At 44.0% G+C, this 22708-nt stretch overlaps 1 protein-coding gene across 1 annotated transcript in view; it reads right to left on the bottom strand.

Moving 5' to 3' along the window:
* Window positions 1–5811: 5811 nt before the first annotated feature.
* Window positions 5812–22708, bottom strand: part of LOC309701913 (insulin receptor substrate 1-B) — a 56636-nt gene continuing 39739 nt past the window's right edge. Inside the window, exon 4 of the mRNA XM_082526233.1 lies at window positions 5812–9372. Within this exon, the coding sequence (XP_082382359.1) occupies window positions 9365–9372 (8 nt within the window). The 3' untranslated portion in view covers window positions 5812–9364. The remainder of the gene's footprint in view (window positions 9373–22708) is intronic.

The following is a 22708-nucleotide window of genomic DNA, read 5'->3' on the forward strand; positions in this document are numbered from 1 at the left end:
TACAGTTTCCACCTCCCCATTTTTAGTCCAGCCAGCCAGCTCCTGAGTGACAGAGCTAATTTCATACGCATCCTATAACCCAGACAAATCCATAATCACAGCAAACAGTCTCTCACGAGTCGGCTGAGAGGGAGAGTGAGAGCTGGGTGGTGTCGGGAGTAGGAAGGGGAGGGAGGGAAAGACAGAGAAAGGCTTTTTGTTTGGCTATGTACACTATGTGAAAGAGGGGGCGGTGAGGAAAAGGAACTGGAAATACATTAGAAAATGGTTGCGTCGGCTGTGGTGTTTGTGGCTCAGATGGCTTCAGATGTCATGTAGTGGATGGACCCACACACATGGATACCATGACTGTGTGTAAACTTACTTTACTGAGTCTGCAGTGATTAACTTTGCCCTAAGGCTCATATATACATGGAGACAAATACAGGAACGTTGTAGGATTAAGAGAAGCATCTTGCATCTGGCTGTAGTCAAAGGTTTTATTGGCTTATTTATGGTTTAATGTGGCTAACTGTAAGGGGGAATAAGGAAAAAAGAGCATAGCTGTTTCTAACCTCTCATGAAAAGTCCTTTCTTAGTCAAGCTTTCTTGACATATCCTTAAGTAGTGTTCAGGAATAGTTAGAAAGGCTTCTTGAAGGACATTCAAAGCTCTTCTTTGGATGTTTCTGCCTTTTGTTCGGTTCTCTATCGTGCTGATCCCACACTGCTTCAATAATCTTGAGGTCCAGACCAATCCATGACTGATAGTTTTCCACTGTGTGTTTTTGCTACCCAGGTATTGGCATCGTGTGCACTGGGATATTTTGGGATCACCGTCGTGCTGAAAAATTAGGCTGAACCCAAAATTTCAAACTTGGACTCATCACTTCCTGTTGCCACTTATTGTCAGTCCAGTTCCTGTGTAATCTGGCATACCTTCACCGTTTCTCTGTTTCCTTTCTGCAAGAATGAGAGCCTGAACAGATCAACAGAGGTGCAAGACGAATATCTCAGGTCCCGCGTCAGGTCATGCTGTTTTTCTTTTTTTCCTATTTCTTAAGGAAGCGCTCCCCCCCCCCCCCCCCCCCCCCTTCTGATACGTTTGGACAGATTCAATAAAAGAAATTGGAGCAAATTGGATGGAAAATGAGTGAAAAAGCAGCCAATGTCCAAAGAAAAACAACATTGGAAAGGATTTCAGAAAAGCCTTCAGATGTTTTGCTTGAGAGCACTTTAAAAAACCACATGAAAATCTACCTCCTTGGAAGCAGAATATAAAGAAACAAGGGATGGCTCAAGACTTTTGCACAGTACTGCAATAGAATAAGTGTGAATAATGTTGAGGAATCACTCTTGAAGCATGGAGTAGTGCCCACATCACCGTTCCCACATGTGCTTCTGGAACAAAAGCGTCATCCATGCCCTACATTCATCGAGCTTCCTGTGGACCGCACCATGGAGGAAGTCATAAAGACCGGAAGACTTCCTGTATTGTTGCCAGCATTTAGTGGTACAAAGTGTACATGATGTGCAAGGCCAGAGACTAGTGATGTAAACCTATAAAAATAGATCGCTTAGCCTCATCAAAGGGCCCAAGACGTACATCTGACGGGAGATTTATGCATCTGTTTTCTTTCTGCAGCTTTAAGACCTGTTTTTACTGCGCTCAGCAGATGTGTTGATGCTTTAAAGCAGACTGGAAATCAAACTATTTTAGGAAATGATTTTCACACACACACTCGACGGAGCTTTTAGCATTCTTTCATATATTGAACATCAGATTTCATACCATTCCTTGATTCGTTATAACACCAACTACAACAGCCTTGATTTTACAGAAGCAGACTGTAGTCTAGTACATCATGCAAGCACTCTTTGCTTGCATGCTTAGTGCATGGGATCATTAATGTGCAGTTACATCATTTTTGAGGACTTAAACTGAAGGAATTGTTAACCTGCAACAAACTGAAGTTTCCAAATCCTAGCTTCAATCAAACTGAGCATACACTATATTGCCAGAAGTATTTGCTTGTCCCTCACCCCTTCACGCTTCCTGTTTTTAGTCCATAGGGTTTAATATTATGTTGACCTGGAGGAATGTTTATGGAAATTTTTGATCGTTCTCCCAGAAACGCATTTGTGAGGTCAGATACTGATGTTGGATGAGAAGGTCTGGCTCACAGTTTCTGCTCTAATTCAAACCAAAGCTGTTCTGTCAGGATGAGGTCAGGACTCTGTGCAGGCCAGTCAATGTCTTCCACACCAAACTTGCTGGTCCATGCCATTATGGTCCTTTCTTTGGTGCATTGATGTGCATCCATTCTGGAACAAGAAGAGTCCATCCCCAATCTGCTGGATTACCAAATAGAGAAGCGTGATTCGTCACTGTAAACAACACGTCTCCACTGCTGTAGAGTCCAGTGGTGGCGTACTTTACGCCACTGCATCCGACACTTTGCGTTGCACTTGGTGATGTAATGCTTGGATGCAGCTGCTCGGCCATGGAAACCCATATAAAATAATATAAATATAGTGCATATTGAGGTTCAAAATAGACTCTTGCACTCAAAAATTGCACCATTAAGTAGCTTTTTTGCCCCTCTGTGGTGTCGATCATATCTGCTATCACTGTGGAAGCTCACCGTAGCATTTTTCTCGAGCACTTTAAAGGATTTATGTACTCTGTGAAAAATCTGACACCGCTGGGAACTCCAGACATAAAGCTCATGTGATGTTCCACATAGGGACTCCTGTGGTTATTTAACTGAATTTGTTCACACGATACTCTGCAGGTATTCCTAATGTTTATACAAGCAGGGTTATAGAGTGTATTTGTGCCACTGTGTATGTATTTGTGCATGTAGGTGTGTTTGTGTAACTGCAACACAGATACAGTATGATGAACACATATACAATAACGAGATTATTGGCAGTCAGACACATCAGGTCCACCCGCTGGCTCATGGCCAGCGCACCTCCCTATGACTGAACTTTGTGTCCTCTTGCTTTGGCTCCCATCCACCATCCGTCTTCTGCTCTCTTTCAGTCGTTTGTCTTCGCCAGGGATGCTGTCACCGTAGCCGAGCCTGGCATCATCGCTGGCTGTCGCCACTACTACCAGATGGCCGCTGTGTCCATTCTCTCCTTATGATGCTCTGCATTTCCGCCTTGTCTTATTTAACTGTAATGAGATTAATTTGAATGAGTTTATCTGCTGTGAGGGCCTCAGAGTGCATCACAAAGATGGTTTGCTTCTTCATTTTTAGTTCACTGATTGTGGATTTCTATAGAAACAGGGACATTCTTTGTGACAGTGTTTAAGGTCACTCAGTAAATCAGGAGCATTGCTTGCCTAAGCACTGAATAGGACCAGAGAAATGACTGAAACTATAATGTACTAGACTATTTTGGTAAATGTCGCATTTCTGATGTGTTTCGGCCTTTCAGGCCACACTACAGAAGAAGCTTCTAAAAGTGTCCTTCCAGGGTCAAGATGATCTGCATTTAAATGTGGACAAGGAAAACATCCTAGGCGTGCACCTTTATCTGCTTTTCTGATGTGACTGTACACCGTGTTGTTATTAGTTGGCTTTTTATGGGCCAACATTTCTAAATAGTTATGTTCATAGCGCCACCTGTTGCTTTGGCATGCTCTTGACAGCAATTCTTTTTGAAGATTAAAATTTTCTGACCCACACTCATACAGCTCAGCTCAATGTCTTGTTTATTGCATCCAAAAATGAGGCTACGGCATGTTCACGGATCGAGCCCGAATCAGTACTCAACATTTAGCAAATCACAAATGCACAAACAATTGGAGCACAGATTACAAGTTTTACAGTTTTAACACTTTTGTCCTGCACTTCCACCATCTTGGATGGTTAAGTCAGGGTTAGCGGGGGTGCCTCAACTTTCTGATTTGGAAATCTGACTTGATGGGATGTTCTGGTGGAATAGGCTGACTCAGAAGTTGAGATTTCTGATTTTTGAGTATAAATGGTGTGAAGAATTAGTCATGCCCCTACGGCTACCTGTTAAAATTCCCAACTTTGCAGCACAAATGTATGGAAGCTAGTTCACGCCACAGATTTTTCCTCTTTTTTTCCATCCATAAGTCAGAATTACTTAAATTTATTAAGTAAAATTTTGAGGTACAAACTTTAAGAATTAATTACAAAAATAAATTAAAAATTCAGTTGAGGATGCAAAGTTCTGCTTCACATAACTAAACGCCCCCTTCATAATGATATAGGGGATGCACTTGACCATGTTCGCACTTTCTTACCATTCATTTTGTAAATATGTGTGTATGCACTGGACACATCTTGTTTATGGATTCATTATCCTGGCTCCTGCTTGTGTAAACTTGTGTAGACCCTGGGTGTCAAATGTTAGGCCTGGGGGCCAGAATCAGGCCGGCATGCTGGATGAAAAAATATGAAGGAGGGCATAAATTTGGGACTTTTAACCGTATTTTTACATTTTTAAATGGCCTGTATTCGTATAGCGCTTTACTTAGTCCCTAAGGACCCCAAAGCGCTTTACACTACATTTAGTCATCCACCCATTCACACACACGTTCACACACTGATGATGGCAAGCTACATTGTAGCCACAGCCACCCTGGGGCGCACTGACAGGCGAGGCTGCCGGACACTGGCGCCACCGGGCCCTCTGACCACCAGAGGCAGTAGGCAACGGGTGAAGTGTCTTACCCAAGGACGATTACAAGACGAACTGCCAACTCTTGAGCCACACTCGCCCACTTTTACAGCTTTTCTTGCAAATAACACAGACAAACACACACACACACACATTAATACTACACTAAAGTTGTCAATGATCGGTTTGTTTTCGGTCGTTTCTGTTTTGGCGGCGTCGGGGGGACTTCTTTGTCTTATATTAACATGTCTCTGATATTAGACGTGTAATCAAACAATTTTAGCTCTTCATAATCAAACACCGAGTTTCACTCGTCTTGCCCACAGTTGTCACAGTTGGCTGACACTTCTGTTTTCAGCTGTATTTTCCAAGACGCATTTACACAAAAAGTGAACTAGCGCCAAAGAGAACTAAAGTGTCAGAAAAAAGCAGCAGTGTAGGTTTCAGTATCCTCAGGTGTGGTTTTAGTGCCTTATTTTAATCTTTGGGGGCTTATGGTTGTCTAAACTAGCCTTAATTTTTATTCATAAAGGGAAATGAGAGCGTGTGCAGGTGCACGTCTGGTCTCTGCGCGCTCTCATTTCTATTAATTCCTTCTGCCAGCCCGCAACCACACCTGGGCTGGGTTTAGTTACTCATCCATCTGTGGACGAAGACGATACAAGATCCCACACGGGAGCACGGATTTATCGGGCAGAGGAAAGCTTATTTAATAATAAACCCAAGTGCTGAGTGAGAGGGTCGCATTGAATGAGGCAGAGGGAGGCCTTTGAGCGAACACGGTGTTGGTTAAATTCCCGGTCAGACGAGTGATTAACTCCACCGGAGAGCGGCCAAAAAATCCAGTCGACGATCTTATCAATGGAAGTGCATTTTCCTTTCCACAAAACAGCGTGACATCTGCGCTGTGGTCGCAGCCTCATCGAGCGTGTGTGACTCACAAAGTGTGAGAGGCGCATGAGCCCGTCTGCGTCTGTGGCATTTCTCGCAGATGTTCACACTTGCTTCAGACTGTAAATTAAAGCGTCTTCCGCTCGCAGCTCAGTAGCTCCGTTGTTTTTCTGTCATTTTTTCTTTCTTTTCTTTTTACCAAATCATCCCCATTACATCAATCAAAAACCCAGCAGCCAGTCTCAGACACAAAAGAAACCACAAGTCCTTTTAGTCCTTTTGTTGTTTGACTTTTTTTTAATCCTTTCTAGTCAGATTTTGTTTTTCCTCAAGCAATAGAAGTAAAACTGTCTACATCAATGGCAAATCTCACAATATTCCCCATTCAGTACCATCCCTCGGGGGGAACAGGAGGAATACATACAATTCAGAACAGCAGCAGCAGCACCTTCCTGCACATTTAATGAACACATCTACATCCGCTAACAATGCAATGAATGAAATCATACAGCCGACCTTAAAACTGCCTGAGCGTCTCCCAGAAGGAGTTCAGTTCATGATATGTGGGTGTGACAATCGAGTACGTCGCCACGGGCAGCCGAAGTTGTCCAGGCTGCGGGCAGTTTGACAAGGTAAAAACGTTCATTATGAAGCAAAAATAAAACAAAAAAAGAATAAAATCATCAGATGCTCAGAGCTTGAGGGATGGGGGGCTCTTAATGGCAGGATAATAACGACAGGATTGAAAGCAACTGTGTTTGTGCGCTCTTTCTAAACTCCAAAGTACCATCAAGCATTTGCGTTTTGGCTGAAAACTGCTGAGTTACATTATGAGAACATCTCCAAAAATACCATTAGAAGCTTTTCTACTCATTATCGCGTGTTTGCCTGCGAGTCTGGGGTGGGTAAACACGTGAGATTCATGTGTTCATGAGTCTGTTTTTCATTCTTATTCCTCCCCCCTCTCAATTCTGAATGACTATCCTTTATTACCCGCAGTTTCCTACCAATCAAAAAAGCTCAATTGTTACGCTGTCAACCTCAAAAGTCATGTGACCAGAGGGAAAAAGTTCACGAGCATCCCGAGGCAGGCGGGCAAACACGCGAGTCCAAATTTGCAGCTACACACATACATGTGTAATTAGACGTTAAGTTATTTATTATTTTTCTCCTTCTTGCTGCTGTTTCTGTGCGGCGGCCTTTTCTTCCTCTTCGTGCACTTGTATTTTGTTTAAACCCTCCAGTCAGAGTCACACACAAATTCAAGGTTAAAGCATACGCAAATCTTCACAATGAGCAGACAGCGAGGTGAGATATGTCACGGTTTTCCCCTCGCTGCTAAAGAAAACACCAGGGGAGGGAGAACATAAAAGGTTACATTTTTTCATCCCCCCCAAAACAAAAACAAAGCAATGTGTCCAGACTTGAGAGCTCAAGGTCACCAGAGGAGAACAGCCGCGATTTTTTTGTGTTTTGGCACTGCTGCGATTTAGTCCTCCATTAAGGTCCAACGCTTATGGGCTCAAAGCCACGGCTATCAGTCAAGTCATCGGATAGATCGCTGCCACACCGCACAAACAGAAAAAGTTTTTTCATGAGAACTGTACAGCCAAAAGAGACCCAAAAACAATAAGAGACAAAAATAGTCAGTATACTCTGATAGGATATCTATATTAGTGCTAGTTGCTAAGAGAGAGATATGACAAACAGGCACTTAAGTTCTAATGCATAGCAGAGATTGAAGCAAGAGCCTAGACAGAAAAGAAGGACTTGGGGCCAAAGCAAAGTGAAAACACCTCTTAAAATGTTTGGTGAACAAACTGCAGTTTTTTTCATACCGATGAAATGAGAACTGATCCCTGCTCAGCTGCTAAAAAGCAGTGTGCTGACGGCTACAAAGCTAGCATCAGCATGGCTATTGATAGGGCCTCTGTCCTCAGCTGTGTGCACTGTATGCTATTTAGCATCCTGAGATGAAGGGGATTAAGTGAGACACAAGTGTCTGGAGCCAGTAGCTCTAATGGGATTGCTTAGCAGTATATTTGGGGAGGGGGGGTCTAACCCTGAGCTGTGGTCAGCAGGACGGCGAATTTACGCCCTGGCACAATGCTAATATGTTAATCTGATCTAGCTGGTTTTAACTAGCTAGCAGGCAACTGTACTCCCTGCTACAAGTGTCTTTTGTTTGAGGCCTGTGCGCTCAATACTTATGGCTCACCGAACAGCGAAAGTATGCAGTGAAGAAGATATTAGGAGCAGAAAAATTTGAATTTTGAAGAGTAAAATCGACGCATAATATTTAACAGTACGCTAACAGCAGCTATGCTAGGATTTCTCACAGTAGAAAGGAAGGCTAGCAGATTGCTAGTACTTTAGGTCTCAGTCAGACAAACCTAGTGGCTTGCTAGCGACCATTTAGCAGCTACTGGTTGCTAGGTTAAAATATTTATTCCTCAACCAGTTGCGAGTCATTGCTAGAGGCTGCTGGCAGTTGCTGTGAAACTGATTGCAAAAGCTCCATACTCAAATGGTTGGAGACTAGTTAGTAACCCCGTTGCAACCACCGTTTTCTAAGGAAAAATGGGTATTACACGACTCTGAAATTGGTCACAAAAAGGTGTTTTTATTGCTGCATCAAAAACATTGTGATTGCTTTGCTTGCTAGAGGCTGCAAGAAGAAATGCTGTCCGCTAACACTTTCCATCTCTTCACCAAGCAACTGTGAAACTGTAAGAAAAAATTGGAAATGGAGAACTGTTTGCCTTCAAAACAGGTTGCAACTTTTGAAACGTGTTGGTTTATGGTTTGCTTGGGAGAGTAAGCGGTGAGTGTTTGCAGACAAGTCTGCATCTTCCTTGCAAACTACAAGTGACTGCAGCAACCTGCTGGCAACCACAGCAATGACAAGAAGGTGCAGTTTTTGGTGCAGTGATTTCCTCTAGCAACAATTCGCTGGGGAATACTAACTTTTCCCCTAGCAACCAGAAGTTGCCAGGAGGTTGCCGACTGGTCTCTAGGCTTGTGGCTCTGAGGACTTAGTGAAATTTCTGCGTTCATGTCATATTTATTGTGTACAATCTCCCCCCCGTTTCATTTTATTTCAACATTCCAGTTAGGACTGTCAACATGTTTTTCTTGATTTTACCCATCTTGGAAGACTCACATCAAGGAATATGAACTGAAACCTAAAGACATAGTGTCTATAATGTTTTTCAGCCACATACGAGCAACTCTAATCACAAAGCTGACGATCGCTGTGCACACACAGCAAACCTTCAAACCTTCCATACTTTATGACATGAATGCAGTAAAAGCTCACACCAGTGCTCCCCACTTTTGTTTTTAGAACTACATTAAATCAAGCTTGGAAAGAAAAACAACAAAAAACACCCCACAAAGCTTCACTGAAATTCTCTGGAAAATGGCTACAATCTGAAAATGAGGCACTTTTTGAGCAGATGTACAATTCCACACATTTTTCTTTTTCATCAACCGTTGTATTCTTTATAATTGGAGCTCTTCCAATTAGGAAAAAAGAAAAGAAAAAGAAAACACTGTTCTCCATTTTTGTACCCTCCTCTGACGGGTTTCACTCAAGGAATGAGAGCAGCAAATAGCTTTTTAAGAATGTCATTTGGCACACATCCCTGTTGGTTTCCACAACCAACTAGATGAAAGCGAAGAGGAAAAAAAAAAGAAAAGAAGTTTTCCATCAGTCTCTGACAAAGTGCTTGAGGACCGTGTCCGATCCAGCTGCTCTCTCGATGCGATAGGTTGCCACAAAATGAAGAGGCGGAGCCTTTGTTTTCCCCAGGGACGATTCACCGACATCAGCACTCTAGAAGAAAAGCCAGAGAAGAGAGGTTTGATTACAAATCGTATAAACACACCTCAGATATGAAGAAGATGAAAGAAATGTTATGTAAACAAAGTGTCTCCACCTTATCTGGTTAATATGTAATGTGTAATATCAGTTCTGAAACACGCTGACCCTAAAACGAACAACTTGAATACGTAGTGCGGCTAAATGGGCTGGAAGAAAGACTCAGACAGGAAGAAGGAGATAAAGGGAACAGCAGGGAGGGAGAAAGTGAGGACACCTATGGCTACAGGCAACTGTGTGTGTGAGAGTGTGTGTGTGTGCGCACAAGCCCGTACGTGGGAAAACAGAGTTCTAGATCCCATGTTGCATTTTCCTGAGCACATGCCCCAAATGTGAGCACACAGGTATGTGGGAAAATGTCACTGCTGCAGTTATTCAAAATGTCAAGTCTGAAAAGTAGTCATGGCTTCTTTTTTTCTTTTTTTTTGCGCCGTTGGAAGGATTAGCTGCATAATTCTGCTCCACAGTAGAGACAGCAGCAGAATCACATGACATCCAGAGCCATCTGTCAGTCTTGGGTCCTCTGTGCCGTGTCATGTTAGGTTACCCTGGTCACAGCTTTAGTAGTCAGTGTACAGCGATGATTGCAGTGCAGAAGTGAGCTAAAATTGTTTTTATACAAGGGGGAGTCTGCACCCTCTATCCACTTACTACTACAAATGGTACCACTGGTGCAAAAGAAATTGGTATACGGCTCGAGAAGAATGGCACCACAGCGCTTAGCACTGATGCCACGTATCAGGAACACTGCAGCTCTAGCAGGTCTGTGTATTGTGTGGGTGTGTCTTATGTCATCCAGGTTTGTGATCTGTTAGGGGGGGCGTGTCCTGGGTCTGCCCCAGGGGCCTCCTCCCGGAGGGGCATGCCCAGAACACCTCGCCCAGGAGTCATCCTTATCAGATGCCAGAACCACCTCAGCTGGCTCCTTTTGGTGTGGCGGAGCAGCGGCTCTACTCCGAGCCCCTCGCGGATGGCCAAACTCCTCAACCTATCTCTAAAGGAGACGTCAGCCACCCTTCGAAGGAAGCCCATTTCTGCCGCCGGTACCTGCAATCTCGCTCTTTCGGTCAATACCCAAAGCTTGTGACGATAGGTGAGGGTAGGGACGCAGATTGACTGGTAAATTGAGAGGTTCACTTTTACGCACAAGCTCTTCGCCACGACGGACCGGTACAGCATCCGCATCATGCAGCCATAGAACCAATCCGTCTGTTGATCTCCCGCTCCCTTTTCCCATCACTCGTGAACAAGACCCCAAGATGCTTAAACTCCTCCAGTTGGGGCAGGAACTCGTCCCTGACCAGGAGTGAGTACTCCACCCTTTTCCAGCTGAGGACCATGGCCTCAGATTTGTATGTTGCATCTGAAATATTTAAGCTGAATAAAGTTTTAAGATAGTAATCATTCAAATGACAATTAAAGCTGGATCTTTAGTTAGCAATTTGCAGTGATGTGGTGGCCTGGAGACGATAGAAACTGAATGAGTTTTTGCAACTTCAAATGACATAGCTGCCGGTGACACGGGAACAAAGACGAGCTTTGCTCAACTTAGAGGAGAGTAGCTGAAGTAACTACCAATGAGAGTAAAAATATAATTGACATGTGACCTGGAAGTAAACTGGTAACTTGTGTTACCTAGGCAACTGGAGCCTGGATTATCAGTATGTGACCGGCCTTAAGATGCAAAGTGATGTGCAAGTTTGCACATTGCAATTTTAACTTATTGTATTTTATGACTATTGCTTCTTTTATTAATTTTGTTCTTTTGTAAGGTGACCTTGGGTTTTTCAAAGGCGCCCTCAAATAAAATGTATTATTATTATTATTAAGTGAACAGCTTCCACTGGGATACAGGTCAAGGATAAGTAGTTCCTCCATTGTTAAAAGTATTTATGTACACAATCTTATCTTTTTCTTCTTTTGTTATTTTTTGATGGAGATCCAATCTCTTTATGGTCACGATTCACCTCTTAGCAGGTTAGCTTGGTTCAAGGCTTAAAACTCTGAGGGTTTTCTGAAACCTCAGTGGAGAAAATGGACCAACCAGTCAGGATGCAGGATGAAAAGAATCAGAAAACACTGGCTGACTCAACACTGCACAGTCTGACAGGCCTCCGGACTGATGTTGTGCAGTCTGACATTGATTGCATTAGACACATATAACTCGGTTAGATGTGCAATTATTCCTTCAAGATTTCAGTTTTCCCGTGGTGTGTATGGACCTTCAAACCAGATGTCAGGTTGTTGTATTGTGGAGTAGATAACAACCGAGTACAGGCTAACTGCTTTAAAGGTCTTGTGTGTTGTAAATAAACAATGAATGCAAGATGCGAACCACAGCTCCTGCACCTTGTACTGGAAGCACAATTATGACGACCATAAAGGTCAGTAAGTGCCCTCTAAACTGGTTCAGTCAAATGTGGTGACTCACACTGAAGGCACTTAAGCCGCCGAGTGCCAAAATAACCAAAGCACAAGGCTAGTAAAGAGGACAGGCTCAGAGAGAGTTCCCAGTCTCTTTTCTTAAAATTAAAAAAAATTAAAAAATTCCCAGCCTTGCTTGACTCTCTAATTGCAATTGAGGGTACTCTGTATTTACACCCCCTCCCTCTCTCTGTCTTCCCCCCAGCTTGTCTTCTTCCTGGTGCAGTGAGCTATATTTAGCGTGCCTCAGCACAGACGGTGCCCGCCAGCCGGCCAAGCCGTGACGGCCTAAATCAGAGCGGAGCAGCTCGAAAAGCAGCAACATAACCGAGCTATCCGGCATGAGAATCCAGAGCAGGGTGTCGCTACACGTTCTTGTTAGTGCTGCAGCTCTGCCATGGATACACACATGCAAACTCTGGGAGATGCTGTAATTGCGCAGATGACATTCACTTAATAACGACCTTTCCTCTGCACAGACGTGGCAAATTATACAGGAAAAAAAATGTGAAACAGCTGTCTACACATACAGCCTTTTATACGCGGCTACATGTGCAGTGCTTCCTCTCCTGGTCACACTAATCAGATATCTTATTTTCCCCAGGCTGCCCCATGCCGTCGCCTTGGACGTGATAATCGATCTCATCCACTTCCTAGCATCGTTTCTCCATCTGTTGGCTAATCAATAGGATAATGACCACGGTGGCGATTGTGTGAGTGTGTGTGGCTCTCTTTCACTATTCTCCCAGACTGTTTAAATCAAGAGGTTAGACAAGGCTATCTGCCTCCGGAGTACAGTGTCTAGCCAATAACTGTTCTCTAGCCGCCTGTGTGTCAGAAAGTGTGTGTGTAATTAGGAGAGTCTGGGTCTATGTGATGTCTCAATCGAGGGCTGGCTAAAATTGAAAGCCACCCTGTTCTCCTGTCGTAAATCGACTGTGTCAGTCTGTCATTTTCATGCCGCCCCGGCTCCCACAAGACACGGAGGCTGCTCCCAGCAACGTGATGTGAGTCACTGAGTGCACTGGTCACTTGGTTTGGTTTAAATCATATTTTATGCTAAAGGAAATTGGCCAGACCCGCGCTAGAGTCCATCATGTGTTTACAATCAATGGAAAGTGGCGCTGGTTGAAAAACAGACTGTACAAAAAGAGCATTGTCAGTGTCACCGTCTTCATGAGAGCAAGACACATGTGCACTAGATGGATCTATGAACTTCACACAGGAACAGATGAATGTAAAATCACCAGAAAGCATCAATGCTCGTCACTGCATCTCATCCTTCTGTGAGCATCTCATAGGTCGCAGAGCAGAAAATGTACAAATCCGTTCTTACTGAATGCCTCGAGCGTGCTGCGATCTCTTTGTGCAAGACAGCAAATTCCTTGCAACTCCAAAAGTAGCCAAGAAGCCACGACCTTTGACCTACACATTGCAAAAAGCCAAGAATATTCTTCTGGAGATCATTAAAGTCTTTTCAAATGAGAGAATCTCTTGAGGGTTTTTCCACGATGGATGCAATTTTTCAAGCCAGCGACTTGAGCTCCCGAAATCCTTCTGCACTGTTATTATACTTGATTCCATTAAATCATCTATCCTGCAGGCAAGGCGAGCAGCTAAGAGGCGAAACGGCGCAACATGAGCCGGGATCCAGCGTCAAAGACAGCTGCGTATACACGGATAGACGGAAACTGGCAGGCTGAACCGACAGGACAGCTCCCGTGTCACCTCATTTTATTTCTTCCAGCGACGCCAGAAAGTCTGTCAGTTATAAGGATTTAATGTTTGCACTCTGACCACAGCGTCTGATTTCACCGTACTTATTTGTTAGTCATGAATTTGGCGCGCATGTGGATGACGGTTTGGTAAAAGTAATACTGCAACCAAAATCTTCCTCTGAGCATCTAATGCTTGGCTCGTGGGGGCTTCAGAGGTGGGTGTGGGAAAATATAAATACATAAAAAAATCTGAAAATGGCTTCTTCATTGTGGGTGGCAGCTGCAACCAGCTCGTCTTACAAGAACTGCTAAAGATACTACAGTTGCCATTTTAAACATTCAATGCAAGCACACTGTGGTCATTTTTGCACAGAAAAGAACAAATGGAAGAGTTATACGGAAGACCAACAGTGCCCGAATTGGAAAATAAAAAAATACCTACAGTAGAAATGTAGAAAGAAATACAGAAACAAAAACATTTACTACAATACACAAATGTTCTGTCTGTTCTTGAACTCCTTGTTCAATCAGGAGTTGAGCAACCAAACTCATCACGCCCAAATATTTTAGGCCGCTACAGGTTCTTATCTAATCACATGCCTTGCAACCGCCTAATAATTGATTAAAATCACAAACCAAACATTACTGTACCATTGGCCAGGCCAGGTTTCCAGTGCCTCTACTCCAAACCCCTCTCAGATGGCTGAGCTCCTCACCCCTTCTCCAAGGTAGATGCCAGCCATCCTTTGGAAAAAGCTCATTTCTTCCGCTGTCAGTTTTTGTCATTTCTTAAAATAAATTAAAAATTATTGGCTAGATTTTTCCCCCCAAATTTTTCATTTGATTTAAATCCTAATACTAATTGTTTTGTTCAATAACTTGTTATTCTGGCATTTTTGGGCCTCCGTACACTAAGAACACTAATTTCCTCCTCCTTTCTTTGAAGTCAAAACGAGAAAATGCAAAGGCGTTAAAACCGGTTTCAAACAGCCACATTTTAACCTCATCTGAACTGAGCTCTTGTATATTTCAGTTTTCTGAGATATTTGGAATCACTTAGACCTGATAAGTATAAAAACTAAGCATCATCTTTGAACAGAAAGTCATCCTTTTTTAAAAGTATGTCTTGAAATGGGGTTTATTTGACAGCAAAAGACAATAAAGTCACCACTGTATAGGTATATGGTGCCGAAAAGGCAAAATACAAAGTACCCATATGAGGACACACAATATATGAGAGCTGTTCAGGTAAAGAACAAGTAGCCGAGTTAAACATCAAAGAGTAATTCAAACACTAGTGTAAAGTAGTGTTTGAATCACACATGTGACAGACATGTGCACAGCCGTTTTGGAGTCTACAGGAAACAGTCGACAGATATTTCTGGTGGAGTACTCACACCAGTTTTTGACTGAATCCTTTGAGCTGTTGCCAACAACCAGAAAATAGGTTGAAGAGATTTGTAGAAAGGCAAAAATAATTCTTTATCTCCTGATTACATCCAGAATCAGATCTCAAGCCCGTCCCCATCGTATTTAATAGTCTGCATAAACTCAGTAAGTCAGGTGAGTACAATAAGATGGTCACCAGTAGGCCACGTCATTAAAACTCTCTTTAGGAGTGGCCCTAGCTAGGAGACTGTGGTGCCCTGAGCAATTCCTTGAGAAATTTATGGTTTTTGTGAAGCTGTTCTGCTGCATTTTTTGCAGTGCAGCAGAGGGGGGGGGGGGGCTTATCCCAATGGGGAAGTTGCTGCTGTTTATGAGGCGGTTGCACATGGCCCGCAAAAACGCTCATGTAGGAGTTTTAAGTAACATCCCCATTAAATGGTTTTAATGTTGTGGCTGATTGAGTTACAGCACAAAACGTTACATTTTCTGCACATGCTGTTCGGTACAAACAGAGTGGGAAGGTTTTCCTGGGAAAAACTCTTCTGAGACTAAGACAGCATCTCGTGTTCACCAAAACACGATTTGAAATCAGTATGCTCCAGAACGAGCACCTCCACGCGATGCTTAACCACCTTTGAAATAATGAGAATTAAGGCGCTAACCATCCATCTTTAATCAAAGCTTTTTATCACCTGAAGACATCTCTTCATTTGAATACAACATTTTCCTTTTATGCTCAGCTGCAAATTTCCATGCGTTACATCCGTGCAGCTGACAGCGGCGAGCAGACTGCGTGGTGCTGAAAGACGAGTTGACGCTTATTGCATTTTCATGCCTGCCCCTTCTGTAGCTCTGCCGCCGTCAATCACGCCTCCAGCAGCTCGTAGCATAGCTGCTGTAGCTATTTAACCAGGTGTGCGAGAGGGTAAGGTATATATACACAAAAAAGGTTATGAGATGAGTGCGAAAAGCTATAGCACTCTTTAAATGGTATTAAAAGCTAAATGCTTATTAAAGGTGGTAATTTGTTCCTATATTCTGTGAGGTTCAGAGACAGGCCTGTATAAGGCTCCAGAGACTTTCCATTATGCAGCAGCGCAGTGGGAAAGCCTGAGTGGGCGTGTTACAGCACAGGAATGTGTGGGGACAGGAAGAGATGGACAGAGACAGAGCAGCACTGCAGAGTCAGGGGGAGAAGAACATCCACTGTCCTGTCCCATGTGCCGCTTCGCATCCGAGTATTTTTAGCTCATCCTTGAACAATATCCGAACAAGTAGTTTGTTATGCCGCCAGGCCAACATGCTGGCCTTTGCACACTACAGCTTTCTCATCACCTGAGAAATATACTGGGACAAAAATCTTCTGTTTCATCACGTCACACCTTCGCTATTTCAACACCTGCCTCAAACAAACGACAGTGAGCTTCTGAACTTTGCACTCAGCCTCGAGATCACACCTTGAACTCGTTCCCTGTACGATTCTGAATTTTGAGATCTCACTTCTGGCTTTTAAAGCTCTTCATAGCCTCTGGTGTACGACCTCCCTGATCTTTTAGTCACATATAAGCCCGTGTCAGCATTCACAGCCCAAAAACTAAGGAAGGAGATGCCCGAGGAAATCAGGTCTACAGAGTCAGTGGCTGCCTATGTGCAGCCCAAACGCCGGCGAGCACTGTGAGGGTCATGTTTTTTGACTTTTCCAGTGCTTTCAACACCATCAGGCCGACCCTCCTGGGTGATAAGTTAGCAGCGATGCAGGTGGATGCTTCTCTGGTGTCCTGGATTGTTGATTACCTGACAGGAAGACCACAATATGTACGTCTCCCACAGTGTGTGTCTGACAAGGTGATCAGCAACACAGGGGCACCACAGGGGACTGTCCTCTCCCCCTTCCTCTTCACCCTCTACACCACAGACTTCAGCCACTGCACAGACCCCTGCCATCTTCAGAAGTTTTCTGATGACTCTGCGGTGGTTGGATGCATCAGCAGGGATGATGAGACAGAGTACCGGGCTGTGGTCGACTCCTTTGTCACGTGGTGTGAGCAGAATCATCTGCAGCTCAACGTGGCAAAGACCAAGGAACTGATCGTGGACTTCAGGAAGACCAGGAAACACTTGACCCCTGTTTCAATCCAGGGGGTCAGTGTTGACATTGTGGAGGACTATAAATACCTTGGAGTACACATTGACAATAAACTGGACTGGGCTAAAAACACCACAGCACTTTACAGGAAGGGCCAGAGTCGTCTCTATTTTTTGAGGCGACTGAGGTCCTTCAACATCTGCCAGAAAATGCTGAGGATTTTCTATGAGTCTGTGGTGGCCAGTGCGATCCTCTATGCTGTTGCATGCTGGGGGAGCAGGCTGAGGGTCGCAGATGCCAACAGACTTAATAAACTGATCCGTAAGGCCAGCAATGTTGTGGGGATGGAGCTGGACTCCCTCAAGGTGGTGTCGGAGAGGCGGATGCTGTCCAAGATAAAGACAATGTTGGATAACACCTCCCACCCACTCCATGACATGTTGGTCAGTCACAGGAGCTCGTTCAGTGAGAGACTGAGATTACCGAAAAGCACCACTGAACGACACAGGAAATCATTCCTGCCTGTGGCCATCTCCCTGTACAACGCATCCACTTAACACACTGTTTGCTGCTACAACTACACGTTTCTTTTCCAAATATTTATTTATAAGTGACTTATGTATGTATGTATGTATATATATGTATATATTGTACTATTCTTAGTTAGCGTATTGTCTGTCTTGTCTTAATGTTGGTTTAAAATGGAGCACTGTAACAAAAAATAATTTCCCCCAGGGATCAATAAAGTATTCTGATTCTGATTCTGATTCTGATTAGTGAGAATACACAAGCGTCTGTTTCACAGGGTGGCTTAAACCTTTTCATAGAAAATCAGTGTCAACAAGTAAAGCTGATTACTGGCTGCTTTCTTCCTGATCTAGACGCTCAGTGATCTGCAGAAACCCAGACGTTAATAAAGTATAAAGAGAGAGAAAATAACAGCAACTCCTGCAATGAATGGACAACGCCAAAAAGCTAAAAAAAAATACAACAAATCATCACCATCTTATTAAATGCATCTTGTATCTCAGCACCAGAGCAGTAAAGACAAGTCAGTCACTAAGAACTGGACACATCTGCTTACGCTTCTGTCAGTTAAGTTTGAGACACTTTTTCTCAGGCCATCCATCCATCACAGGGTCACAGTCTAAAGTCTATCCCAGCAATCATGGGGAGGTGAGGGGATTCAAACCTGGGCCCATCTTTCTGTGAAGTGATGGTGCTAACCACTGTGCCACTTTTTGCCTATTTCAAGTCATTATACATTGATTATTGCTGGGTTTGGACAGAAAAATTGCATCTAAACATGTTATCTTGACCTCTGGAGATTGTTTGCTGTTAATTAGTAAACAAATTTCAATTCAATTTCATTTACACAGCACAAAATCACAACAGTCGCCTCAAGGCCCCCTATATTGTAAGATGAAGACCCTATAATAATACAGAGAAAACCCCAATGATCAAACAACAATCTTTGAGCATGCATTTGGCGACAGTGAGAAGGACAAACTCCTTTTTAAAAGGAAGAAACCTCTGAACCAGGATCAGGGAGGGGAAGTCAAGACTGGATGGTGGTGATGGGAGGGAGACAACACAAAAGGCACACTGTGGATGAGAGCCAGGGAATAATAATAACTATTGACTAAACACAGAGTGGTGCATGAAGACACAAAAAGACGCTGCCTCCATGTAGTTTACCCATAAATAGAAATAACCACCAAAGGTCACAATTAGTCTTTTTATTGCAACAACAAACCAGTCCGGGCCTGTGCGAGTTGCTTCTTAACCTTTGACCAACTTTTAAAAAAGTGTATTAATTTTTCCAAACAGCTCATGCTGCAGACATCAGTGTGTTGTAACCAGATGATCCCACTGTAGGTCCAAACGTCGGATTCCCCTCAGGGCATCCGAGGATTTTCCTAACTGTTGAAATGAGTGACTTTAAAAAAAAAAATAGAAAGAAAAAACAACCACTGCAGAGAAACTCGAACCCAGTTTGAGCAGAAACTTCCTGCCGTTGCTCCAAATGCAGCGTTTAAACTGTGTAACAGAAACTGGCAACCGTAGTGAAATCTGACATGGGACGTCCTGTCCCTGGAGAGCGCAGACACAGCGAAAGCCAACGGGACCAAAGGGTTTTTGTGGACGTTATCTCATTCATTCTCCCACTCTCACTCACACACATACGCACACACAGTCACTGTCTGCTGATTCAGACCGGCGATTTCTCTCCGTCTTTGTGTCGTGCCGCTCCACCAGTTCTGCCACTTTCTACTAATGCCGATGGCCCCACTGAGCATTGACACACACACACGTATGCACACACATGACGGTGGCATCCTGAGTGAAGTGATATACTGAGTGATAACATGAGCAGGTGGGATCCTCTCTTCCGTGTAAGGCCTTTCCCAGAATGCCAGCGAACAGCTTGCTCCGGTTCTCCGATGTGGACGGACAAACGAAGTGAAACACAAGAAGCTGTTGCACCATCTTGAAGTAAAGCCGCCGAGCTGCTGCTGAGACATTTGTGTCTTTTCTTGCTTCGCTGTGACAGAACAGCAAAATTCAGCCAAAGTGTTTTTTTGGCACATCAGTGAAGAAGATGTAAAAGGAAGGAAATCTTCTTTATTAGTCTTCACATCACACCAGCACCGATCTGGATCAAGAAATTCATTGTAAAGCCGACTAAGGCTGGTAGTTGAACCAAAAGTGCTGCAAACATGAACATGATAATGTTAATGTTCATCCCACAACCCACATGTGCATCTGGAGCAGAAATATAGGGAAATGCATTAACACGAATACTCTCAGCGGCCACTTTACTCGGGTCTTTAATCCTTTATGTCAAAGATTCAACAAGGTGCTGGACACATCTTTGGAGATTTTGGTCCATATTGACATGATAGCTGTAAAAGTCTGCAACAATACTCAGGCTGGCTGTGGTGCTTAAATGATGGTCAGGTGTTACTAAGGGACACAAAGTTTGCCAAGAAAATATCCCCCATACCATCACACCAGCAGCAGCCTGAACCGTTGATACAAGGCAGGATGGATCCATGCTTTCAGTTTTGTTTTGCACTAAATTTGGATACCATCATCTGAATGTCGCAGCAGAAATCGAGACTCAGACCGGGCATCGTTTCTCCAATCTTCTGTTGTCCAGTTCTGTTGAGCCTGTGTAAAATTGTAGCCCCACTTTCCTGTTGTTACAGGAGTAAGTACAGAAGCTAATTGTTCTGGTTTTCCATTCTGCAACTTTAATGTTTTATAATCAGTGTAACCACTTAGCTGCTGCAGGCTGTGCCTGCTTTTATTTTAATAAACAGTGGCCTTTTCCTAATAAATTTGCCATACCAGCTCAGGTGCCAACATGTCAGTGTGGTATTTACAAAATGTTCCACCCTCAAGATATACTGACTCTTCTATTGCAGCTGGCTTGAGTTATTATTAATTGCAAAAATGTTGTAAAAAAAAAAAAAAAAGAGATTGTATAAACAATAAAAAAAAGAAAGAAAGGTTTGCTATAGTTGAGATGACTCTCAATTAAAGCCTTCACTTCCCGGTGCCATCTCGGTCAGTTCCTCTATAGGTCTTCATCACCTCATAGGAGTGCTCTGCTGTGACAGAGGACCCAGAGAAGAACTCATGAACCTTTGGATCATTAAAATGACAAAAAAAGGGGTTGACGGTGTGGAATCTGGAGTTCAGTTTGGAAATCGTGTCCCGTGTGTTTGGAAACTGATGCCAATCTGTGTTTCACAGTGCCTCCGTGTGTGTCTGTGTGTGTTCATGACAGCTCCTGGCCTCTGCTCCAATCTGATGATGAATTGTGTAATTATTAATAGAGACGCCTCTGCCGCTTCATACAGCAACAGCTCTGCTGGTTTTAAGTTACTATGTGCAGCTTTATTGAAAGAAGTGCAGCTCTGTGTGACTGCATATATATGCGTGTGCAAACACCGAGGACGAGTGTGATCGAATGTGCAGGCATGCACGTGAGAGCGTAGGTGTGTGTGTGTGTGTGTGTGTGTGTGTGTGTGTGTGTGTGTGTGTGTGTGTGTGTGTGTGAGAGACTGTGGGTAGACAGCAGACTTGGCCAACATGCACAGCAAATATTTATCTAAGAACCTTCTGGACTCTCCACTACTGACACTTGCCATCGCCTCATCTCCACAAGAGGAAACGCCTCCTCTCCTTCTGCCCTACCTGCTCCCCATTATACACTGAACAAAAATATAAACGCAACACTTTTGTTTTTGCTCCCATTCCCCATGGGATGGACGTAGAGACCTAAAATTCATTCCAGATACACAATATAACCATCCCTCCCAAACAGTGGTCACAAATCAGTCCAAATGTGTGGTAGTGGGCACATCTGCTATATTGAGATAATCCATCCCACCTCACAGGTGTGCCACATCAGGATGCTGATCTGACATCATGAGTAGTGCACAGGTGTACCTCAGACTGCCCACAACAAAAGGCCACCCTGGAATGTGCAGTTTTGTCTCACAGCAAAATGCCACAGATGCCACAAGCAATGAGGGAGCGTGCAATTGGCATGCTGACAGCAGGAATGTCAACCAGATCTGTCGCCCGTGCATTGAATGTTCATTTCTCAACCATAAGCCGTCTCCACAGGCGTTTCAGAGAATATGGCAGCACATCCAACCGGCCTCACAACCGCAGACCTCGTGTAACCACACCAGCCCAGGACCTCCACATCCAGCAGATTCACCTCCAAGATCGTCTGAGACCAGCCACCCAGACAGCTGCTGGAACAATTGGTTTGCACAACCAAACAATTTCTGCAAAAACTGTCAGAAACCGTCTCAGGGACGCTCAACTGCATGCCCGTCGTCCTCATCGGGGTCTTGACCTGACTCCAGCTCGTCGCCGTAACAGACTTGTGTGGGCAAATGCTCACATTCGATGGCGTCTGGCACGTTGGAGAGGTGTGCGCTTCACGGATGAATCATGGTTCACATTGTTCAGGGCAGATGGCAGCTGAGAATGTCCCAGTTCTTGCATGGCCAGCATACTCACCGGACATGTCACCCATTGAGCATGTTCGGGATGTGCTTGACCGGCGTATACGACAGCGTGTACCAGTTCCCACGAATATCCAACAACCTCGCACAGCCATTGAAGTGGAGTGGACCAACATTCCACAGGCCACAATTGACAATCTGATAGACTCCATGCGACGATGTGTTGCACTGCATGAGGCAAATGGTGGTCACACCAGATACTGACCGGTTCTGGGTCCCCAGACCCCCAATAGCACAAAGAACTGCACATTCCAGGGTGGCCTTTTGTTGTGGGCAGTCTGAGGTACACCTGTGCACTACTCATGATGTCAGATCAGCATCCTGATGTGGCACACCTGTGAGGTGGGATGGATTGTCTCAATATAGCAGATGTGCCCACTACCACACATTTGGACTGATTTGTGACCACTGTTTGGGAGGGATGGTTATATTGTGTATCTGGAATGAATTTTAGGTCTCTACGTCCATCCCATGGGGAATGGGAGCAAAAACAAAAGTGTTGCGTTTATATTTTTGTTCAGTGTAGTTCGAAGCACCTCCTCAGCATGAGCTACACTCATCCCGAGCCATTCCCTGCACTTGCTAAGGACTGGAGATCAAAACAGAATTAAAAGGACTTGTAC

Source organism: Aulonocara stuartgranti, assembly GCF_965226115.1.
Source record: "Aulonocara stuartgranti genome assembly, chromosome: 3".
NCBI classification, from domain to species: Eukaryota; Metazoa; Chordata; class Actinopteri; order Cichliformes; family Cichlidae; genus Aulonocara; species Aulonocara stuartgranti.